We start from the raw sequence: 18,947 nt of genomic DNA on the forward strand, positions 1-18,947 counted from the left end.
AATGACCTCAGGGAAGGAGGTTTGTGACCCAGAGATCATTTGTCAATGGGTCCACGTGTTGCCTGTGTGGCCATTATTCCAAACAAAGAGACTCAACAGCCAAGCATGGCATAGAGCCAACAGGCTGCACTGAAACCTTTTCTGTCTCCCCCTACTGTTTCACTCAAACACACAGAAACACACACTTACATGTACCATATGCATCAGCATCACACTGCCCTGCGGGCCCCATTCTCTCTTCCCAGTTTTTTTGTCCACATTGGACGTCTGACAAACTGGGATTCAATCTTGAGCTTTGTAAGACAGAACTAAAACTTTGCTTTCATTAAAATGGAAAAATTACATACACAAAAAGAGACATATAATGGCTTGTATAGTAGTAGATGAAACGGCAAAAAGGTGAAATGAAAAATCAGTAACAACAACCTTGTACAGTGCCTCAAAGTGAAACAAAAGCAAAGAACGTGCACTTCCATTTTTGGGCATTTCGTTCCCATCCAGGCTCTTTCTGACAGAACCGAGGGCCGCTTTTGTTTATCAGAAACCTCATCTGCTTATTTTCCACTGCCTTTTGTGTTTAGCCCAACAGGTGCTGGAGTCTGGTGCTAAAAAAAAGGACAATCAAAATGGGTGTTTGGCTTTGGTCAGTGCAGCTGTGTCCCATCACTAAAGTGGGGCATTAATGCGCAAGCCTGGATTCATGTCTTCTTTTTTTATAGAGATTTATACTTTCAAAGAGATTAGAATCTGGTCTCAGCCAGTCATATTGCAGAATAGCCGGGACTTGTGTGAAAGCTGCCAATAAGACAAAGGAAATGTGAGGATTGGCAGCGAAGCAGGTGCAGGGCAATTAGAGGGGCAGCAGCTGCCACCGGTCACAGACATCTTGGCATGAACGCTCTCTTGTCTTTGCCCCTCCCTTGGTTTTTCCCGTCTCCTTTCCTTTAAGCTTTCCACTCCAAGCGTGCAGCGTGCTCTCTCCGAGTGGCCCAGCGAATCCATTGAGTAATTAGCATTCACTCGTTTGCCAAAATGGACAAAATCAACCAGAAACCCTAAGCAAACCTTCAGGCGTTCTAACGCATTTTTTAAGAGTCTGTTGACGAATGGTCAAAGCAGACAGATTTAAGTCAGCTTTATCAGATGTCCTGTCATGATTGATAAAGACAAATTGTGTCTAAGCTATATAAAAACCACATTGACCACTAGGCTCAAGTACTCAGCATCCTATAGACTGTTATATGTTTCTGCAAACTGTCATTATTTGATACTAATTGTCTGTTCGCTAAATCAAAATATTTTTGTTAACGGAACTAAAAATTAAAAATAAAACAATATACTAAAACAAATTTCCATTACTCCAAAACCATTTTTTGGCCATAATTTAAAAGACTAATCTAAACAGACCAATTTAAAATACTAAAAACTATAAAAAACCCTGTGTAAATGTCATCTTTGATGAGAACTGAAAATCATGAGAACTGAAAAGGGTTTGGCTTTGTTTATTTATTCATCCTGACAATATTCATACAACTTCTGTAAGCTATTGTACGAGCGGAACAATTCAAGTCATATATTAGCAAATATGAATATCCATCCCAAACAATGACTGTGTAAATGTAGACGTTGTCACTGTAGAACTGATTATATCAATTTATTGCGGTCTGAAAGTGTCCATTTTGCACATCAGAAGTGTTATTTCGGCGGTTATCAGACAGAATCCAGATCCCACTATAGTATGATTCCATCAAGATTGAGAATGGCTATGGAGAAAAACATGATGAGACAGGGATGAGATGAAATAGGAGAGAGATACATAGGAATAGATAGATAGCATCCATCCAAAAGCATCCAGTAAATGTTTTGCTCACATTCTTCTATCTCATGCCTTGTCAACCATTTGTGTCCTTATCCACTTCCTTTTTTCTGTTATGTGATTTATCCAGAGAACTAGAAGAAGGCTTGCGTCAGTGCCTTCAGGTCTAGGGCTGTATGGGACACTGAAGCCTAGATTAATCCGATTTACAGCATGGCTTTACTGTAATGAGCCTGATCTAAGAGACACACTCCAGCCAGATGTCCTGTGGTGATGTCATTACCTGCTTCTCTGCCCAATCCAACTGGGTGGGTTCAGCTATGTGTCCATATTAACTCTGTCAGTTCATCCAAAAAGAAAATTCTGTCATAATTCTCATGTTGATCCCAAACACTATTCAAGATGTTTTGATGAATGTCCATGCTGTCCTGGAGCTCAACGGTTCACATTTTGGATGTATCTCTCATCTGACACAACATTTTACGATCTTTAAATCATTACAAATGAGTCGAATCGGCTGTGTTTTATTAAGGAGACATACAAAATGTGCAGAGTTGGGGGTAATCCAGGATCAGGATTGGGAACCACTTTGAAGCTGTCTATTAATAATGGATAAACAATGGATAAGCTGGGCGTGGATTGAAAACAAAAAAGGCAACTTAAAAGCCTATCATCAACACCAATACCTTTTTGTGGCAAGTTTGAATATGTGCAATTAACAATACAATTTGAAAGCTATGGCTGAAGGCAAGGAACTTGACATTACATGATCGTATACTTTGGTTAAATGATAAAAAGCAGTGTGAACATTCTTCAAAACGCATCTCTTTGGAAGGAAGGAAGTTGGTTTGGATCGACATAAAGAAAAGTAAATCCTTTATATAGTTTATTTAGTTACTGGGCGAATTAATTCTTTTTTAATTCTCAGACGCCACCAGAAAGATATTTGTTTTTAAAATTGCAACTAGAATTTTTGGTGGAATATAATGCTGCTCCTATTATGTCTTCATTATCTCCTGTGACTTTTTTTCTTTATCGCCCAGAAATGACAGTAACAAGTTTAAATTGATTTTCATCACACCTTTAATCATTTTGTAGTTGTCTTAGAGTTAGTGCCCTCGGGCCATTCCCACGCTCTCCTTATGAGTGTTTCATATTTGCTAATTATCACAGACTGCCACACAAGACATTTTGAAGCTCTTAGAAAACTGTTTTTAAAGTATCAATAAGAAAAAATTAAGTACTTATGTTTGGACACTGATTTGCAGTTCAGATCACCTTTGCAGCAGGCAGGGGTTTTGTATGCAAATCAAATACTATGTACTTACATTAATTTATCTCAGCTAGATCTGAAAGTCATGAGAGCCGATGAAGGCATTCAGAGTGCTGCCAAATTGAAGATGTATATATCCAAATATCCGAACTAGACATTGCGATCAAAAGTAGGAGGAGCAGAAAATGGAGAGGCAACACTTTACAAAAATAACTTTCAGAGTATATATTTATATATGCATTTCTACATATACAAATAAATTTTTAACATCCTAACATTTCATATTTAGTTATATCAGATAATTACCTCAGTTAATAAACACTGTAAAAGTAGAGCACATCGTTTTAATAAAGTTAACCTAATTGCAAAGCTTTACCAATGGAAATCTACAGTATCTGTTGTGATACATGCACATGCATTCAAGCTCAAACTTGTTCAAGACCTCACACAAATAGGGTTAAGAAAGTTTTAGCAGCCATACTTACATATCCAAAATGTTGTTCTTCTCTTAACCTTTTTTGTTTGTACTTGCTGTACTATGCAAGTACTTCAATGCTTCAGTGATAAGTGTAATCCTAATTCTAATCCTTTGTTGACTCTTGTTCTGAAGGATAGAAAGAAAAACAGTTGTGTCACAGATATTACTTCATTCTGTTTGCATAGTAGCTTTGCGTATTATTAGGGAATAAGTCATTTGCTGACCTGTTCGCCTTGTATTTTAGGGATTAATCTCTAAGCATACCATCTTGAGTCCTTCATCCTGGTTGAAATGAGTTATGTCCTTATAGAACTAAATATAGAGGGTTTGGAGAACTGCTTTTTCTCTTTCGCTGTTGTTTGCTGAGCCACTCACACATACTGTAATGGGTCTAAGAGGGTTTATCTGAGACGAGAGCTAATCAACAGGCTCTGCAGGTCATTGTCGATATATAGAGACAGACACAGGAAGAGAAAGAGAGGCAGAAGGAGAGAGAGGCCCTCTGGAGGTAAAACCTCTCACTTTCCTTTTATCTCCATCTATCACACTTCTTGACCTCCGCCTTCTTTTTTATCTTCTGGTCATTTCCTTTTTTTCTTAGCATAATGTTTCCTTTTTTTTAAACCAACACTGTGAGTTGCTTTGCATTAGCATACGTATATCAGAGTCATTTATTCACAATAAACTTTGTAAACAAATATTGCACAGGGTCGATATAAAAATATTAAATATCCATCCATCCATTCTCCAAGCAACTTATCTTCTGTAGAGTCACTCTATATTTAAATATGTGAATTTTTTTTGCAGTTAGAAAACTTTGTTTTTATGTATATATAAAATATCTGATGCAGATGTTTAAGCTAAGCATGCAAAATCCATTTTACTGGTATTCTCCTTCTCTTTAAAAAATAACAGTGGTGTTACTCTTAGGAGGACCAGCTAATTTTAACAAGCTAATTAGCATTGGCAGGCTACTTTTAGTGCTAATATTTTTGTCTGGGGTCTGACTGTCTTTGAATGCACAGATGAGGTCTAAATACAGGGCACACTCCAGTGGGGCTATCAGTTACAAAAGGAGGAACGACAGTCTTCAGCTTGTTTGAGTGCTGAGCTACGATAAAATAAGCTAGCCTACCTCTAAACTACTGTAATACGCTATTTTAGGCTACTAGGAGAGGGGTATTAAATTTGGTGTCCACAAAACACTTCGCTAGCGCAGCATTTCATTCATATTTTGCACTATTTTTGGCAGATGGGCGAGGAGAAGTGGGAATGTTGTGCTTATAGTACTATGCTAGTCTACTATTACATTACTATAAAGTTCTATACATGGCAGCCAATGAGTAATGGGTATTATGGTAAAGAATGTAAAGAGACACTCCCTGGCAGCCACTTTGGAAACAACTTTAGCTCTTATGTGAAATAGTAATGCGTTACATGTATGCTAGCTGTCTTGAACTCACTTTTATTGTTTGCGTAATGTACTGATCCAGATGTGAACAGTAAGTAGGACTTCAGTAAGTAGATTTCTGAATTAGTTTTTTTTTTATGTTTGTTTAAATAATAGCCTCTGTAGCATGTAAGTTCTTGGTAGTGGTCAAAAAAGACTTGTATCTCTATGCTTCTGAAAAAACAAATAGCATTGAAAAAAAACCATCATAAAGTGGTCTAGTTTTTCTCACAGCCTGGTCAAGCTGATGTTAAGCTGGTCTAGATTTGCTAGTTTACAAATGCCTGAAAAACCAACAACAACAGAAAAAAAAAAAAAACATATGCTCGTTAGGTATGTTTTGAAGCATGGAAGCTGGTTTAAGATGGTCCTTAGTTGGTCATGAGCTGGTTTAAGCTGGTCTTGAGCAGGAGTTGGCTGCTTAGGACCAGCACATGACCATCTTAAACCAGCTTATGACCAGCTAAAACAAGCTGCCATGCTAGTTTTATTGCTGGTTTATACAACAGGGAACCCTCTAAAACAGTTGAGCCAGGGCCCGCTACGGGGCCTCTGCAAAAATCTTTTTTTCCAGCATTGCATAATTAATGGTAAACATATAAATCTGTAGGGCTGATTAACCACCCAATAGTTGTCAATTATCTAAGATCAACCACTGAATAAAATCATACTGTGTAATACAAAATGCTAATCTGATAGCTAACTGCATATCCCGCCTCTGTCCCACAGACAGTGAAGTCGTCCCTCCTGATCTTCTCCGCCCACGATCCTTCACCACAGTACGTGGATCCACCTCGTTACGACGTGAAGCAGACACCTCCCGCCTGTCCGTCAGTCTTTGCGATCTTAACCTGCAACAAGATGATACCAGACTTCGGCTCCCCCCTGCCCCCGTCGCCTGTCCCATTCCTCAAAATTCCATGAACTCCCAGCAGTCATCACTGCTTCCTCACACCTTGGAATGTGACCTACGTTTCCACCAGCTCCGAGGTGCCCACATCAAAACCCTTAACGAACAGACCGTGACCCGATCCGAAAATAACCGTGAAGAACGCACGCTGGTCTTCACAGATCGCCCACTGCGAATTGGCGAAACCATCTTCATTAAAGTCATTAAGTCCAGCCCTGCTCGATCTGGGTCTCTCTCATATGGTGTGACGTCATGTGACCCAGCAGTGCTTCGCCCTAGTGACCTCCCTTACAATCCTGAGGCGCTGGTGGACCGTAAAGAATTTTGGGCTGTGTGCAGGGTGCCAACTGCTTTGCAGAGTGGCGATATCCTGGGTTTCCTGGTCACACAGGAAGGGGAAGTCGTTCTGAGTCATAATGGCAACAATGTGGGTATGCAGGTGTGTGTGGACAACTCTCGACCACTCTGGATGTTCTTTGGACTGCATGGTGCTATCACACAGCTAAGGATTCTAGGTAAGCATGCCAAATCTATAGTTCACTTTGGGTGTTTTTACACTAGCAGTTTAGTTCAAAACAAGGAACAGTTCACATTAAAAATGTATCATCTGAAAGCTGTCATGAAGGCCCAGTAGTGCAATAAGTTACCGAACTAGAGACTCCTTGTAGGAATTTTGTTGCACTAGAACTCTGGTGTATTCAGCTTGTTAAAGTGTGGAACATGGGTAAATCAAGGAGTTATGTGTCAGTCATTTACATGTGTCACACTTCCTGCTTCCAGAAGGTGGCGTAAAGAGTATACAGTAACTGATTATTGGCCTTTAAATGTGTTCAGGCCAGGACTGACTTTGGGGCAGATTGGACATTGCGTCTTTGAGTTACAACTAGTTTTGTCAAAAGTACAGACTTCGGTACCAGTTGGCACTAAAATTTTAAAAACCTATTAACATTTGAGCACTGTTGAGCAAATTCTTGAACACCCAAAATTGGCCATTGTATTCACGCACTCAACCGATATGACTGTAATTGTTTACTATGATAATTACTTCATGCTCTTCACCGAGTACTCATGCAGAAGCACATGGGAGTGTTTGAAATCCACGTCTATCAGTGGATCCATAATATATCTGCACATAGACAGATCCACTGACAAACACCTGTTTTCATATGCTCCCGTGTGCTTTTGTGTGAGCAGTGAAAAGCATGACACAATGATCATTGTAGCCAGTCACAGTCATATCTGTTGACACTTTGGCCAATCAGTGGTGTTTAAAAATCCACTCAACAGCACTCAAATGTTAGAAGTTTTTAAATTTCAGTACCGGCTGACAACAGTAGTTACAAAAGCTTCTGGATTTATGGCATTGGTGGCATGCTTTAACACTTAGCTAAGTGTTTCAAGCATGGTTTACCATGTTTATAGCATGTTTGGGACTTGATGGCATATTTTAATGTTTCAGGGTATGCATAACAGTCTAAAAGATGCCATTTCCTGTTGCTAAAAGGTGGCACCATTACTGTAGCTGAAAATTGGTATGTGCATGTCGTCTGGCCAGGACTCTTATGAAACCTGTAGAGTTTTGTATTCCTGAGTTGTAACAGCTTCCTCATTCTAAAACCCAGTTTAACATTTTTGCCACTTTCGCCACAAAAGATATACAAAGTATGTAAAGAACTTTACAAACCTGTGCTGTTGCTATTTTTGATATCTACAGATTAATTTCAAAACTTTGTTCAATTGATTTTAATCACTTGAATTTTGTTGATACCACCAAAACAGGCACACTCCAGTAACCTTTCAGAACACCAGACAGTGCTTCAGGTCTCACCCACGCACCTGCGACTGACACGCTCCCAATAAAATTTGAACTCAACAAAGTATGTGCACACAAAAACCTACACAGCTAAAAACAGGAAGTATAACAGGAGTTTGTGTGGGTGGTCTCTTGACCTCTGTTAGCTGTATACACTCTCCAAGATGTCTGTGTCACTGGAAGCACATTCCCCTCCCTCCACCAACGCACTCACCCCATCTCATTAGCATGCGGTGAAGGAAAGGAAATGAGAAAGTGAAGAGGAGTGTGGGCGATTCACAGTTCATTTGAGAACATTTCTCTCGTTTACATCTCTTCTCTCTATTTCTTATTCCTATTTCCCCTCTTAGCATAATGTTTTTGTTCTTTCAAGATTCAAGGTTCAAAATGTCATTGTAATAACAATTTACTTGTTAGAAAATGGTCTCATTGTGCTCATTCAACAGTAACGGGAGAGGGAATGTACAATAAAGACATGACAAATGAGAAAACCTGAAAGAAATACCAGAGCTTGCAAAAGAATTAAGTTTTATGTAAGCTTAGGCTTTAGGTTTTGGTTCTAGGGAAATGGTGATAATTAAGCAATATTAAGTAGTGTATTGCAGGTGCTAGCTACAGTAATTGATTACTAAACGTATGTTTTTCCCCCCATGACGTCAGTAAGAGCTAACAGTGATGGTACAGAGACTACATGATTGGTGTAAAGACAGAGACTGTACTTATGAAATATACTTGTTCTGAAATTAGTGTCAATGTTCACTTGTTCAATTAGTGTGAATATTTGAAAGAAAATAAATGTGACATTTACTTACTGTAAGCACTATTCAGTTGTATGTACCAAATCGCTTAGACGCTAAATGCAGTGCATTGCACCTAGTAGCCACCAGCAATTTCAATTCGAGACCCCTGATGTTGGACATATGTGAAGACATATGCATCTCACACCTTTACTTAAGCATAAACAGAATTATTTGACATATGCACAATGTGACTGTTTATACCTTGCAAGCTGGTGTAGTCAATACCCCTTTGGTATTCCAAATACAGAAAAGCCTTTCTGCTATGTTTGCGCATAGTGCTCATTTTGCACATGACAAAAGGCTTTATGGAAGCCTGACTTTCTCTAATAGGTTTTTTGAAGTCACTCCCTCTACGAGTGGAGGTTAGAGAGAGACAGCTGTATATGTGTGCCTGTTAATCTAGTAGAGATGCTCTTGAAGAGGTCTGGCTCTTGTGATCCAGGGCCAGTTGCTGAGACCTAGAGAAGGGATTTATGATATGTCTGTGTGTGGAATGACAAGAAGGTGGAATGGCATGTCAGACTCACAAAGGATCATGCTCAGTGGACCCCACCCCATATATAACCCCTCAACCTGTCTCGATCTTAATAAAGGATCACGCTATAGGACTAACATACTGTAAGCAAATTTTAACAAAAGATCAAACCACTGATGGACCTAAAACAAGACCTTGGGGAATCCCACTGATTTCCATCTAATATTGCCATAGACCTCATCTAGAGTAAATGCACACTACACACACACATACAGACTACAGACTAACCTCAGAGGATCATGTATTCATGGGTTTTAGGTCAGGTTAGTTTCAGTTCAGCCAATTCTCACTCTCATATACGCACACATATATCAGAAGATCCAGTAAACTAGAAATGAGGTCAGTTCAATTTAATTCAGTCTCAGCTCTACAGACTACATTAAAAGGCCCAGAAATCTTACCATGGCCCTTATTAAGGGTGGAAATTGTTAGCAATGAGTCCAGTTCCGATTCAAATTCCAATTAGTGACTTCCCTAATGATTGCAATTATATTAACTTGAACACACCCCACCCCTCCAATAATTGATCATATACACCATATTAAATCAAATAATCAAAACAGTCTTTATCAACATTTTTCCTTATATATAAGTGCTATTTAGTTCAAAACTGATTTTTTTTTTCAATAATTGTAGATATATGAGCAACCAATCAGTAGGCAGAATTTATTTGCCGTCCAGTAAATAAGTCAATAAGTGCTCCAAATGGATTTGGTCTGCTGTTAAAATGCTGGTTAATGCAAGGTGGCTTCCCCATTGTTGCCTGGGTGTCAGATCTGTTTATTAATCACAGGCCATCATAGTCTTTAAAGGTGTCAGATTCAGATTCCATCCTAAGCAGCCATCCTTCTGAAGCCAGAACAATACACTGAAATTAGTGAAACAAACACCCCCATAACATTCATAAATGCAGCACCTGTGCCATTATACATTATGTTCTATGTATTTCTGTAAAGAGGGTGATACAGTTACAATAACAACTTCAGATATAAACTAAAGCTCCTTGAATGGTATTTTTTAAATGTCATTCTCAGTGTTCCCTGACCATCTAATCTACATATATATATAAAAAGGGAATTGGCTTTACACAATATCTGAGACTCAGCACAGATGTTAAAAGTACAGGGTTGCATTGAAATGTTTTTGCCATTACAATCACAGTCAAAAGTTTGCCCCAGTAGAACTGAATCACATTAAAAATCTCTGCCGGTTTATGTGCATTTTCAGGCTCCACTTTCTTGGGTGATGCTCGTGATCCATCCAGCCCTGGCTCGCCCTCTGCCTCGCCCCTCTCGCCCTCAGGCCTGTGCGGTGGAAGCCCAGAGCCCATTCTCAATGAACGTGGCTGTTCTGCTGCCTTCTGCAGCTCTACTGATGGTCTGTATGTTTACATACACTGTATTTCATAACTGCTCCAATCATAAATGAGTGAATGGTAACACTTTTTTTTTTCCTGTGACAGGAACCACACCCAACTCGCCCATCAGTCTCCCCAAATCTCCTACTTTCCCATCTGCCTCAGGCTCATGGCAGGACGAGTGTTCTATCTGCTATGAAAACACAGTGGACACGGTCATCTACGCCTGCGGACACATGTGTCTCTGCTACACCTGTGGCCTCCGCCTCAAAAAAATGGCCAACGCTAGCTGTCCTATCTGTAGGAGAGCTATCAAAGACATTATAAAGACCTACCGGAGCACTTAGGGGGGCCCCCCTCACCCCCAAACCCAAGTCTCATAAGGGCCATTAAGGATCTCTAATAGATCTCTGTTTCAAGAGAGGGTTGGTGTCACAGTTCAGGGACTCACTCTGGCACTGCATGGGTCTCCTTTCCCATGGCGATGACTTTTGAACCCTTGAACCTTCAAGGCTCAGGCATCCATTCACTAAGGTCTTTGTATTTCATGCTCAAGTCTCTGTTGCTATGGTAACCAGTGATATTGCTGCTTTTTAGAAGCATCTGGCTTTTCAACTGACATAAGACAAAAATCTTAAGACAGTATCTCATCAAATTCAGGACATTTCAGGTGGCAAAGGAGATATTCAAGGCTCCACATCTCCCATTTCTTCTACCTTCTCCGTGAGCCATAATAGACTCATTCATAGCATAGCTGCATATCCTTTAAAGCTGGAATCATATTCAATAGGGGGTGTTACAGTCGATTATTTTTTCCTTCTGCTGTCTTCTCTAGTCAAACCAGCTAAGGCACTTTCACCATTGAAATTAATAAAAAAACGTCTCAGTGTTTCACAATTTTTGTCTGTGCGGGGCTGAGACAGAGGCAGAAAGACAGATTTAAAGGTACAGTGCTTTTCATACCTCATCATTTCATGCTAGTTGTGTAACTGACAGCTTGCCCATATTACATGCTATAAAGTGAGTTGATCTGGAGGTCTTTGTGTATTGATGACTATTTGATCATGTGTTTCGTAATGTAATATGAAGCTTCGGTAGGTAGCAGGTGAAGTCAGCTAATGATCCGCTATAATTTTGCTTATGCGTGCGTTCAACAAGCCGGACATTGTGGTGGAATTAAAGAGATATAATTTGTTAAAACAATACACAGGCATGATTAACCAATGAGTCATGTGGCAGATACACATATATTCAGTTATATAACAACTCATTTAAATAACATTAATATTGGATATCTTAATTGATCCAATGTAATCGCCACAGAGAGCTGTGGTTAAATAGAGCACCTCATCTCACGACCCTAAAACATGTTGGCCTAATCAAACCTTGATTTACTGTGAACTTGTTCTCGATTGGAACATGCACTCTCTGGGTTTTCTGCAAAAGCAATTGCAATGTTGCCATGGAGAGCAAAATCTAGGAAGAAGGAAAACAGCCCTGAAGCATTTACCAGTGAAAGAGTCAATTGTGGTGAGAGGATATTTGATTTGCCCGGTTAATCCATATTTTCCCCAGCCCCCAACTGCAAACAGTTTCTGTAGGCCAAAAATAGTGTGTATGGGGATAATAGCAAGCACAGGCCACTGATGAAATAGCAAATTGATTACAACGGAATATGTTTTGGGCTCAGTGTTCCTGCTGGCTTTGAGACTGAAAAAAGCAGGGTCAAAAAGATGATCGATTTCTTTTTGACACCCCCAAAGCCAAATTCATGTTAAAAGCAGCATTTGACAGCAGACTTCTCTTGAAGCTTTACAACTGCATCCAAACAGCTTCTAAAGGTAATTTAAGGACAATTAAGGCATAGAAAGTCTTGCTGCTGTACCAATGGCCACTGAAAGGTGAACTACAGTACATCCCTTATCTCGCTGAGAGATTGATGAAGTTAATTCAGTTTTATATTGTAGAGGTGAAATGCATATAAATGTCATGAAACCTGTCAAGGATATGTCTGTCATATTTCACCTCAAATATCTAAAGAAAGAAATAGTAAATTGCATTTTGATTTCAAGACAATGAAATATTTAACATTTGCATTTACAGTATTCACGACAATTAAGCAAATATCCCCTCTTAATAAAAAAAAATAATAATTAATTAAAATGCGGTGCATAGTCTGCACAGTGAAAAATAATAATAATGGTATATAGCCAAACTTTTATTTATTGTTTGTATATAGAGTATGTGTAGTACCTTTAATTTAAGCAGATACAATTATGACAATCTATAATGAAAATCACCCAAAAAATTGAAAGCAAAGAATGTGTGGGAAATATGCTCAATTGTGCATTTGTGTCTTTTTTCATTGTCTTTGTAATAAATAAAAACAATCTTGAAATATGACATGACCATGTTTTAACGAGATTGGTGAGGTCAGATCTTGGTGTGATGGATCATTTGCATTCAGGTCAGCAGACAGCAGGAACAGGTTTGATTTTTTTTGGTTCTAGATCCACTATAAATGTCACTTCAATATCCCACACAATCATTAATCAATATTTTTTTAGAACTCCAGATCCCATTTTACTATTTATGGCAAATAAGCAAAAGAGTACACAACGATGTGCATCTGTGTGCGTGTGGATGTTAGAGCAGCTCCAGAGTAATATCAGTGAACTACAATGGACTGCGGGCTAATATTGTTCATAACTAGCCAGTTAGCTTGTGTAAAGCAATCGTGATGACTGGCGCTTAAATTCATGCTGCTATTAGTATTAGCCAGCTCTCCTTCAGGCATTGTTAACACCGTATCGATGAAATGTCCTGTCAGTCTTGACAGGATATTCTGTTAACAGTTTTACTCTATTGTTTGAAGTGGTGATTCACTTTTGAATGTTAATTTATGTTAATTAGAAGAACCTATTAGCATAGCTGTATCTGAGGTGTTGCTATAGCGCTTTGTTTGTATTATTATTATTATTTATCCTCTTTGAATTATTGGACCGAAATTACGATTGTATAATTTGCTTGTCAGTCCTCTATGGTTTATATGAAAGTGTATTTCTTGAATTTTGTGCTGGCTTTCTTGTACCCAACAAGCTGTGAGCAGTAAACCAATCAGGGGCTTCGCAGTAAACAATCATAACCATCTTTTTGTTGGGAGCAAGATGATATAAAGATTATGTACACTCCCTTTGATATCAGGTGTTTTTGATTTCAATGGCAACGTAGAGGTGTCTATTTATGGTGTAATCTTACTGAAGTTCTGGAAATGTCCTAAAGGCCCGATATTTCTATTGAGAGCGTTCGTTTTAAAGATTTAAAAAAAAAAAACTTTACAAACCTTTAAACACCTTTTGAAAAACAGCACATTTTTTCATAAAAAAAAGGCAATTATTTCCAAAATAAATGTTCGTCACTTTAAAAGAATCAATATTCCCCCAAATTAATTTTTCTTTTCACCCCCGTTTTGTATTTTGCACAATTTAGGGTGTAATATAAGGGCGATCTCTGTGTTTCTGTCACTTTTTCAAATTTGACTGTCTTGAATTTTACCAGTTTTTGACATCATCTTTCTGTTGATATGTGAAAAAAAAAAGAAATGAATCCCGTTTGAATAAGTGTACTATTCTTACCCCACATTTTTCTTATTTTAAATGCTTCTAATGAAATTGCTATAGAATGGGATCGTTTATTTTACATTCTCACTACTCCACCTTGTTTTTCTGAAGACCTTCAGTCCTTATCGACGCACCACAGTTGGATTTACTTTGATTGTTGTCGACCCTGTAATGTACTTCATTTATGTGCCGCGTGTAGAGTACGAAGTGTTGAATCTGAAGTGTGTTGCAGATTCTGTGGTAAATGTTATTAACCTTATTTAGCTTTCCTGTTTTGGAATTATTTTTAAACAAAGCTCTAGATATAGGCCGAACGAAAACAGCCATATTCGCACACTGGCCAATAATTTTGTTTCAGGAAAAAAAAAAAAAAAAAATTATGTTTTATGAAATAACCACAAATGGGATCAGGGATTGCATAAATGATCACCCCTACCTTAAATAATCTCAATTTCAGTGTTGATAAAATCTGAATATTTTTTCAATGGTGACAAGAACAGAAGCTTTTTTTATCTTATTATATATACTTGTTTTAAAAAATGATTGGAACTGCTTTTCTTTATCCTAGTAATTGTTGTGTGTTTCGTTCACTCATTACCCATTGGTGAACAGTGGGACCAAACTAATATTGAATCAAAAAGGTATGATTCCTCTTTCCCAGGGTTCATTCAAGGGCTGTGTTAATTGAATCATTGATTCATAGAGTCCATGAGGTCGATAGTGATTTAGTCACGAGAAATGTCTCAACTTATTGTGGCATTCAGTTTTTGACTCAAACCCATGTTCAGATTTGTTTTCTTCTTAAAGTCTGTGATCAGTTTATGAAGCTTTGTTTTGTCTGAGTCAAAAATGACTGTCAATAAACTTTGCAGATGCGTTTCAGCAAGCGGTGTCTATTCTGTGCCTTCTTTGTTCAAATTTAAATATTTATGACACAACTGTGCTTCAAGAGAGTTTCATTTTACACCTCTGTAACACAATACCCACAATTCAGCTGCACCTCAGTGATCTATAACTCACAGCATCTGACCAAGAATCAATTCAAAACTAAGTCTGGAAATATACAGTATGAACCGTGATGGCAACCTGACCCTAAATCATACATTGAAGGTGGATTAACAGGAGCACTTGACATGCCTGAGATCAGAGGTGTGCAGATGAAGGATGAAAGGTGTCTTTGATGCTGTGCTCTGGAGCTCTGGAGAGGAGGAGGATGAAGATCTCCCCTCATAGTTCTGAGACCAACTAGGGCGACAACCCACTGTGAACACACTATTTCCATCTAGACTTAGTCATTTGACATGTTGGTTCAAGCCTGTTTAAGGCTGCCCCCTAGTGGAAAAATATATAATTTCATTTATAATGCAATTGTGTGTGTGTGTGTATAAGACCTCTAACACTTGCTTTATTCTTTTTCTATTCTATCAGTTTTCTTTTTATTTATTACATTATTTAAAATCCCATGCTACGTGTACTGTGTTAAGCTAACTGAGACTTGTTATAGCAGTTATATATCATTGCTCTTTTGTTGTTTTTGATTGACTTCACTGTTCTCATTTGTAAGTCGCTTTGGATAAAAGCGTTTGCTAAATGAATAAATGTAAACGTATTCATCGAACAATTGTGCAGAGATCAAATACTTATTATTCCTGTTATAAAATAAAAGTAATAAAATCACCTGAGGAAAAAAAATTACTCATCCTCGAGTCGTTGGTCTTCAGAATATCATCCAGTAGTTTTGTGTAGTGAGTAGATATATGAGTACTTATACAGTATAGCTACTGTATACTGTATAAGGACTGGAATACTGACGGAAGTTATTAGTTAAACAACTGAATATGTAGGCTATATATTTCCTTCTATTCAAATATGGCGCGTCTAGATCGGTCACGTGAAAGGCGAGAACCAATGGGGTTTGGCGTGTTAAACGGGCGTCTTTTTCTGCGGAAAATGGAATGGACGTCAATTAACTGCCTACTTATTGAAACGAAATTAATTAATCTATTAATAAATTAATTTGCATTTAGGCCTAAATTGGTGCATCTGGCAGATGCTTACACTGCATTCAAGGTACATTTTATTCTTGCTTTCCCTGGGAAAAGATCATAAAGTGCTGAAAGGAAAATTTCTAGGCCCAAAACATAGAAAACCAGTTAGCATTTTAGCATGTGCGGTTCAGGCCTTAATTCTGTGGGGGTTTTTTTGGACAGGTGTTTGGTGACTGACTGATATAATCACTTAAGATATTTTCATTCTTACTTTATTCTACTACATAAAATGCACCTGTAATATATGCTACCTTGTGTTTTTAAAACTTAAAATAATCTGGTAAAAAATAATACAGTTGGCTATGTGACTGATGTTTCGGGGACATGACCGAACGAAAAGACTCATCTACGCTCCAGTCTGCTGTCAGTTTATTTCTGCGCTCTTGCAAACTATTCTAACTTAAACTTTCAGGGGAAATGTTCTTGGAATAAAGACTAAAATATTTGCTGGAAGCATAGTAAAAGCTAATAAGTTATGCAACCATGGTTAGTTTATCGCATATGTTTAGCTTTTTACATCTGCCGATTGTATAGGCTTCAAAATTAGTTGCGTTATCATGATGATCAAAACTTCAAAGAATAGTAAACATTTGTTAGTCATTCAGCTTATTTCCTGCATTAATCCAAAAGTACTATATGCATACAAAGCTAAGTAGCCTATATATATTTACTGCAGCAATAACAAGAGTTAGATTAGCATGCTAGCCTTTATGCTAGCTGAGCATAACCTTTAGTCAATACTATCCTATCCTAAATCATTGTTACATGGCCTCATCACATATGTGAGTGCTGTTTTATCGTTTTAGAAATTAATATGGTTATTTAGTGTTTTTAATTAAAATTTTATCCAGACATTTTGGCAGTCCAATTAAAATAAGTCAAAACAAAAGGATAACAATCACTGTAATTTTGCTCCAGTACTTCATATTGGAAAAGGAAAGAGTCGTTGTAGCACTGCACTACGGGATATTGTACTCAAGACATTGTACTTATTTTAACAGTTTTTCAAATAATGGTAATCCATGCCATGCCATCAGAAATGTGCATATTGTGTGTAAAGTATACATACTACATACTGCAGAAATAGTAAAAGTAGTAGGCCTATGTTAATATGCTATTCCGTATAATACTTGATTTTTTATTTTTATTTTTTGCTTTTTGTGAATTATCATTGCTCTGTCACTTTCAAATGAAAAAGACAAATGGTGTGTAGAGACATGATCCCTAAATCCTTGACTGTCTAACACCTGACTCCTAAATCTCTGCATATAAATCTATGAAAGATGAATGTTCTTTGCCAAATGTAGACCAAAGCATGACCGTGAGATATAAGAACAAGGAGGATACATTTTATTGGGTTTTCCTTTAGGACAATGCAAGATACAATGTACAGTAAACATAAGAAGGTACAAAAACAAAACGCAAAGTAAAAAAATGCTGAAGCTGTAGACCTTTAGATCTTTAAAAGAAATGCATACAAAATGTAGATTTGGCTGCGCGCTGAATAATATCAATGCAAGGCCTTTTCTCAGTATGTCCAAGAGTACACTTGTATATCTTATGACAAGAGGTTTTTGCAAATATCTAACCAAACATTCCTTAAATCCAATGGACCATAACAGAGAAACATTGTTATTTGATACATTATAAACATTATTATTTATTGTAGGCATCTTCACTTCCTGTCTGAGAATTCAACTTTGTTTGAAAAATCACTTGAGGAGTACTTTGAGTACTTTTTTTTTTTTAAATAGTCCAAATACTGTCCAAGAATACATGCTATACAGATCATATTTAGAAAAAATAAATGAACAAGAACCCTTATAAGCAGTCTGTTGAGTTGGTTGCGTGATGAACGCAAACCTCAATTAATGTAAAATTCAATGTGACGCTCATCAAAACATTCTTGTAAGCAAGATGTCCACTGGACCCACGTGCTGTTTTTCGTGACTGTTAATTAAGGGGGAGAAGAATGGTACATAGTGCAGACAGCCGAGCAGAGACAGGGACAGAAAACAGTAAGAGATTAGACCGTTGGCAGCATGTTCCCTTTTTGGCAACTTGTATCCACATCAAAGTGAACACATAAAGACACCCTGCCGCCTCACACCAAACACAGACGCATCTGATCAAAAATGCTAATTAACACAGAAAAAGATAAATAAAACCTACCAAACTCCTTTCAAGCACTTCATACATCACAGCTAGCACACATACAACTCTCTCCACCGTAATCCATGCATAAACAGGCCAACGTTCTTAAAATCCAGGTAAGGTCACATGAAACATTAGTCAAATTATTGATAAAATGTCTCAAATATAACCAATCACAGGGTACTTCCTGTATCTTTTGACAAATTAATTGCCATGATTTTCCACCAATCAATCATTTCTCCAACTAAATGTTTTCATCCATGAGTTTTCCAGGCTTAAAACTCAAAACTAGTTTTCAAAGCCCTGTAAATGACATCCGATGCAGTCGATCACATACATTCGTACAACTTTTGTTGTACACCAACACGACATTTAGACGCCTCAGTAAATCAAGCCATTCGCTGACGCAGGAAGCTCAAATGATTCCTCTGAAGATGTTAATACATCTCGACATGCTGTGAGCCATTAAAGACACGATCAATCTATCTCAGCATCTGATCCGAGCCCCCGGCAGCTCGACATCCACAATCAGTGTGACATTTGTATTCACGGCGCTCTTCTCAAGCATCTGTAATTAACCGAGCACTTGGGTAATGTGATTTCACATCACGCTTGTACTCCTCACACTGTGGGTGGTGTGCTGGAGACGAGCGGTCCTATTCTTTTACACATTCTGTCAGCAACTTTTTAATT

General features: G+C 37.9%; 1 protein-coding gene across 1 annotated transcript in view; it reads left to right on the top strand.

The window, feature by feature from the left end:
* LOC113069324 (E3 ubiquitin-protein ligase NEURL1-like) overlaps positions 1-11,023 on the top strand; it is a 29,508-nt gene extending 18,485 nt beyond the window's left edge. The window contains exons 4-6 of the mRNA XM_026242325.1: positions 5,747-6,442; positions 10,303-10,452; positions 10,538-11,023. Coding sequence (XP_026098110.1) covers positions 5,747-6,442; positions 10,303-10,452; positions 10,538-10,779 — 1,088 coding nt within the window. The 3' untranslated portion in view covers positions 10,780-11,023. The remainder of the gene's footprint in view (positions 1-5,746; positions 6,443-10,302; positions 10,453-10,537) is intronic.
* Positions 11,024-18,947: the final 7,924 nt, after the last annotated feature.

Source organism: Carassius auratus, unplaced genomic scaffold (genome assembly GCF_003368295.1).
Source record: "Carassius auratus strain Wakin unplaced genomic scaffold, ASM336829v1 scaf_tig00001402, whole genome shotgun sequence".
In the NCBI taxonomy this organism is placed as follows: Eukaryota; Metazoa; Chordata; class Actinopteri; order Cypriniformes; family Cyprinidae; genus Carassius; species Carassius auratus.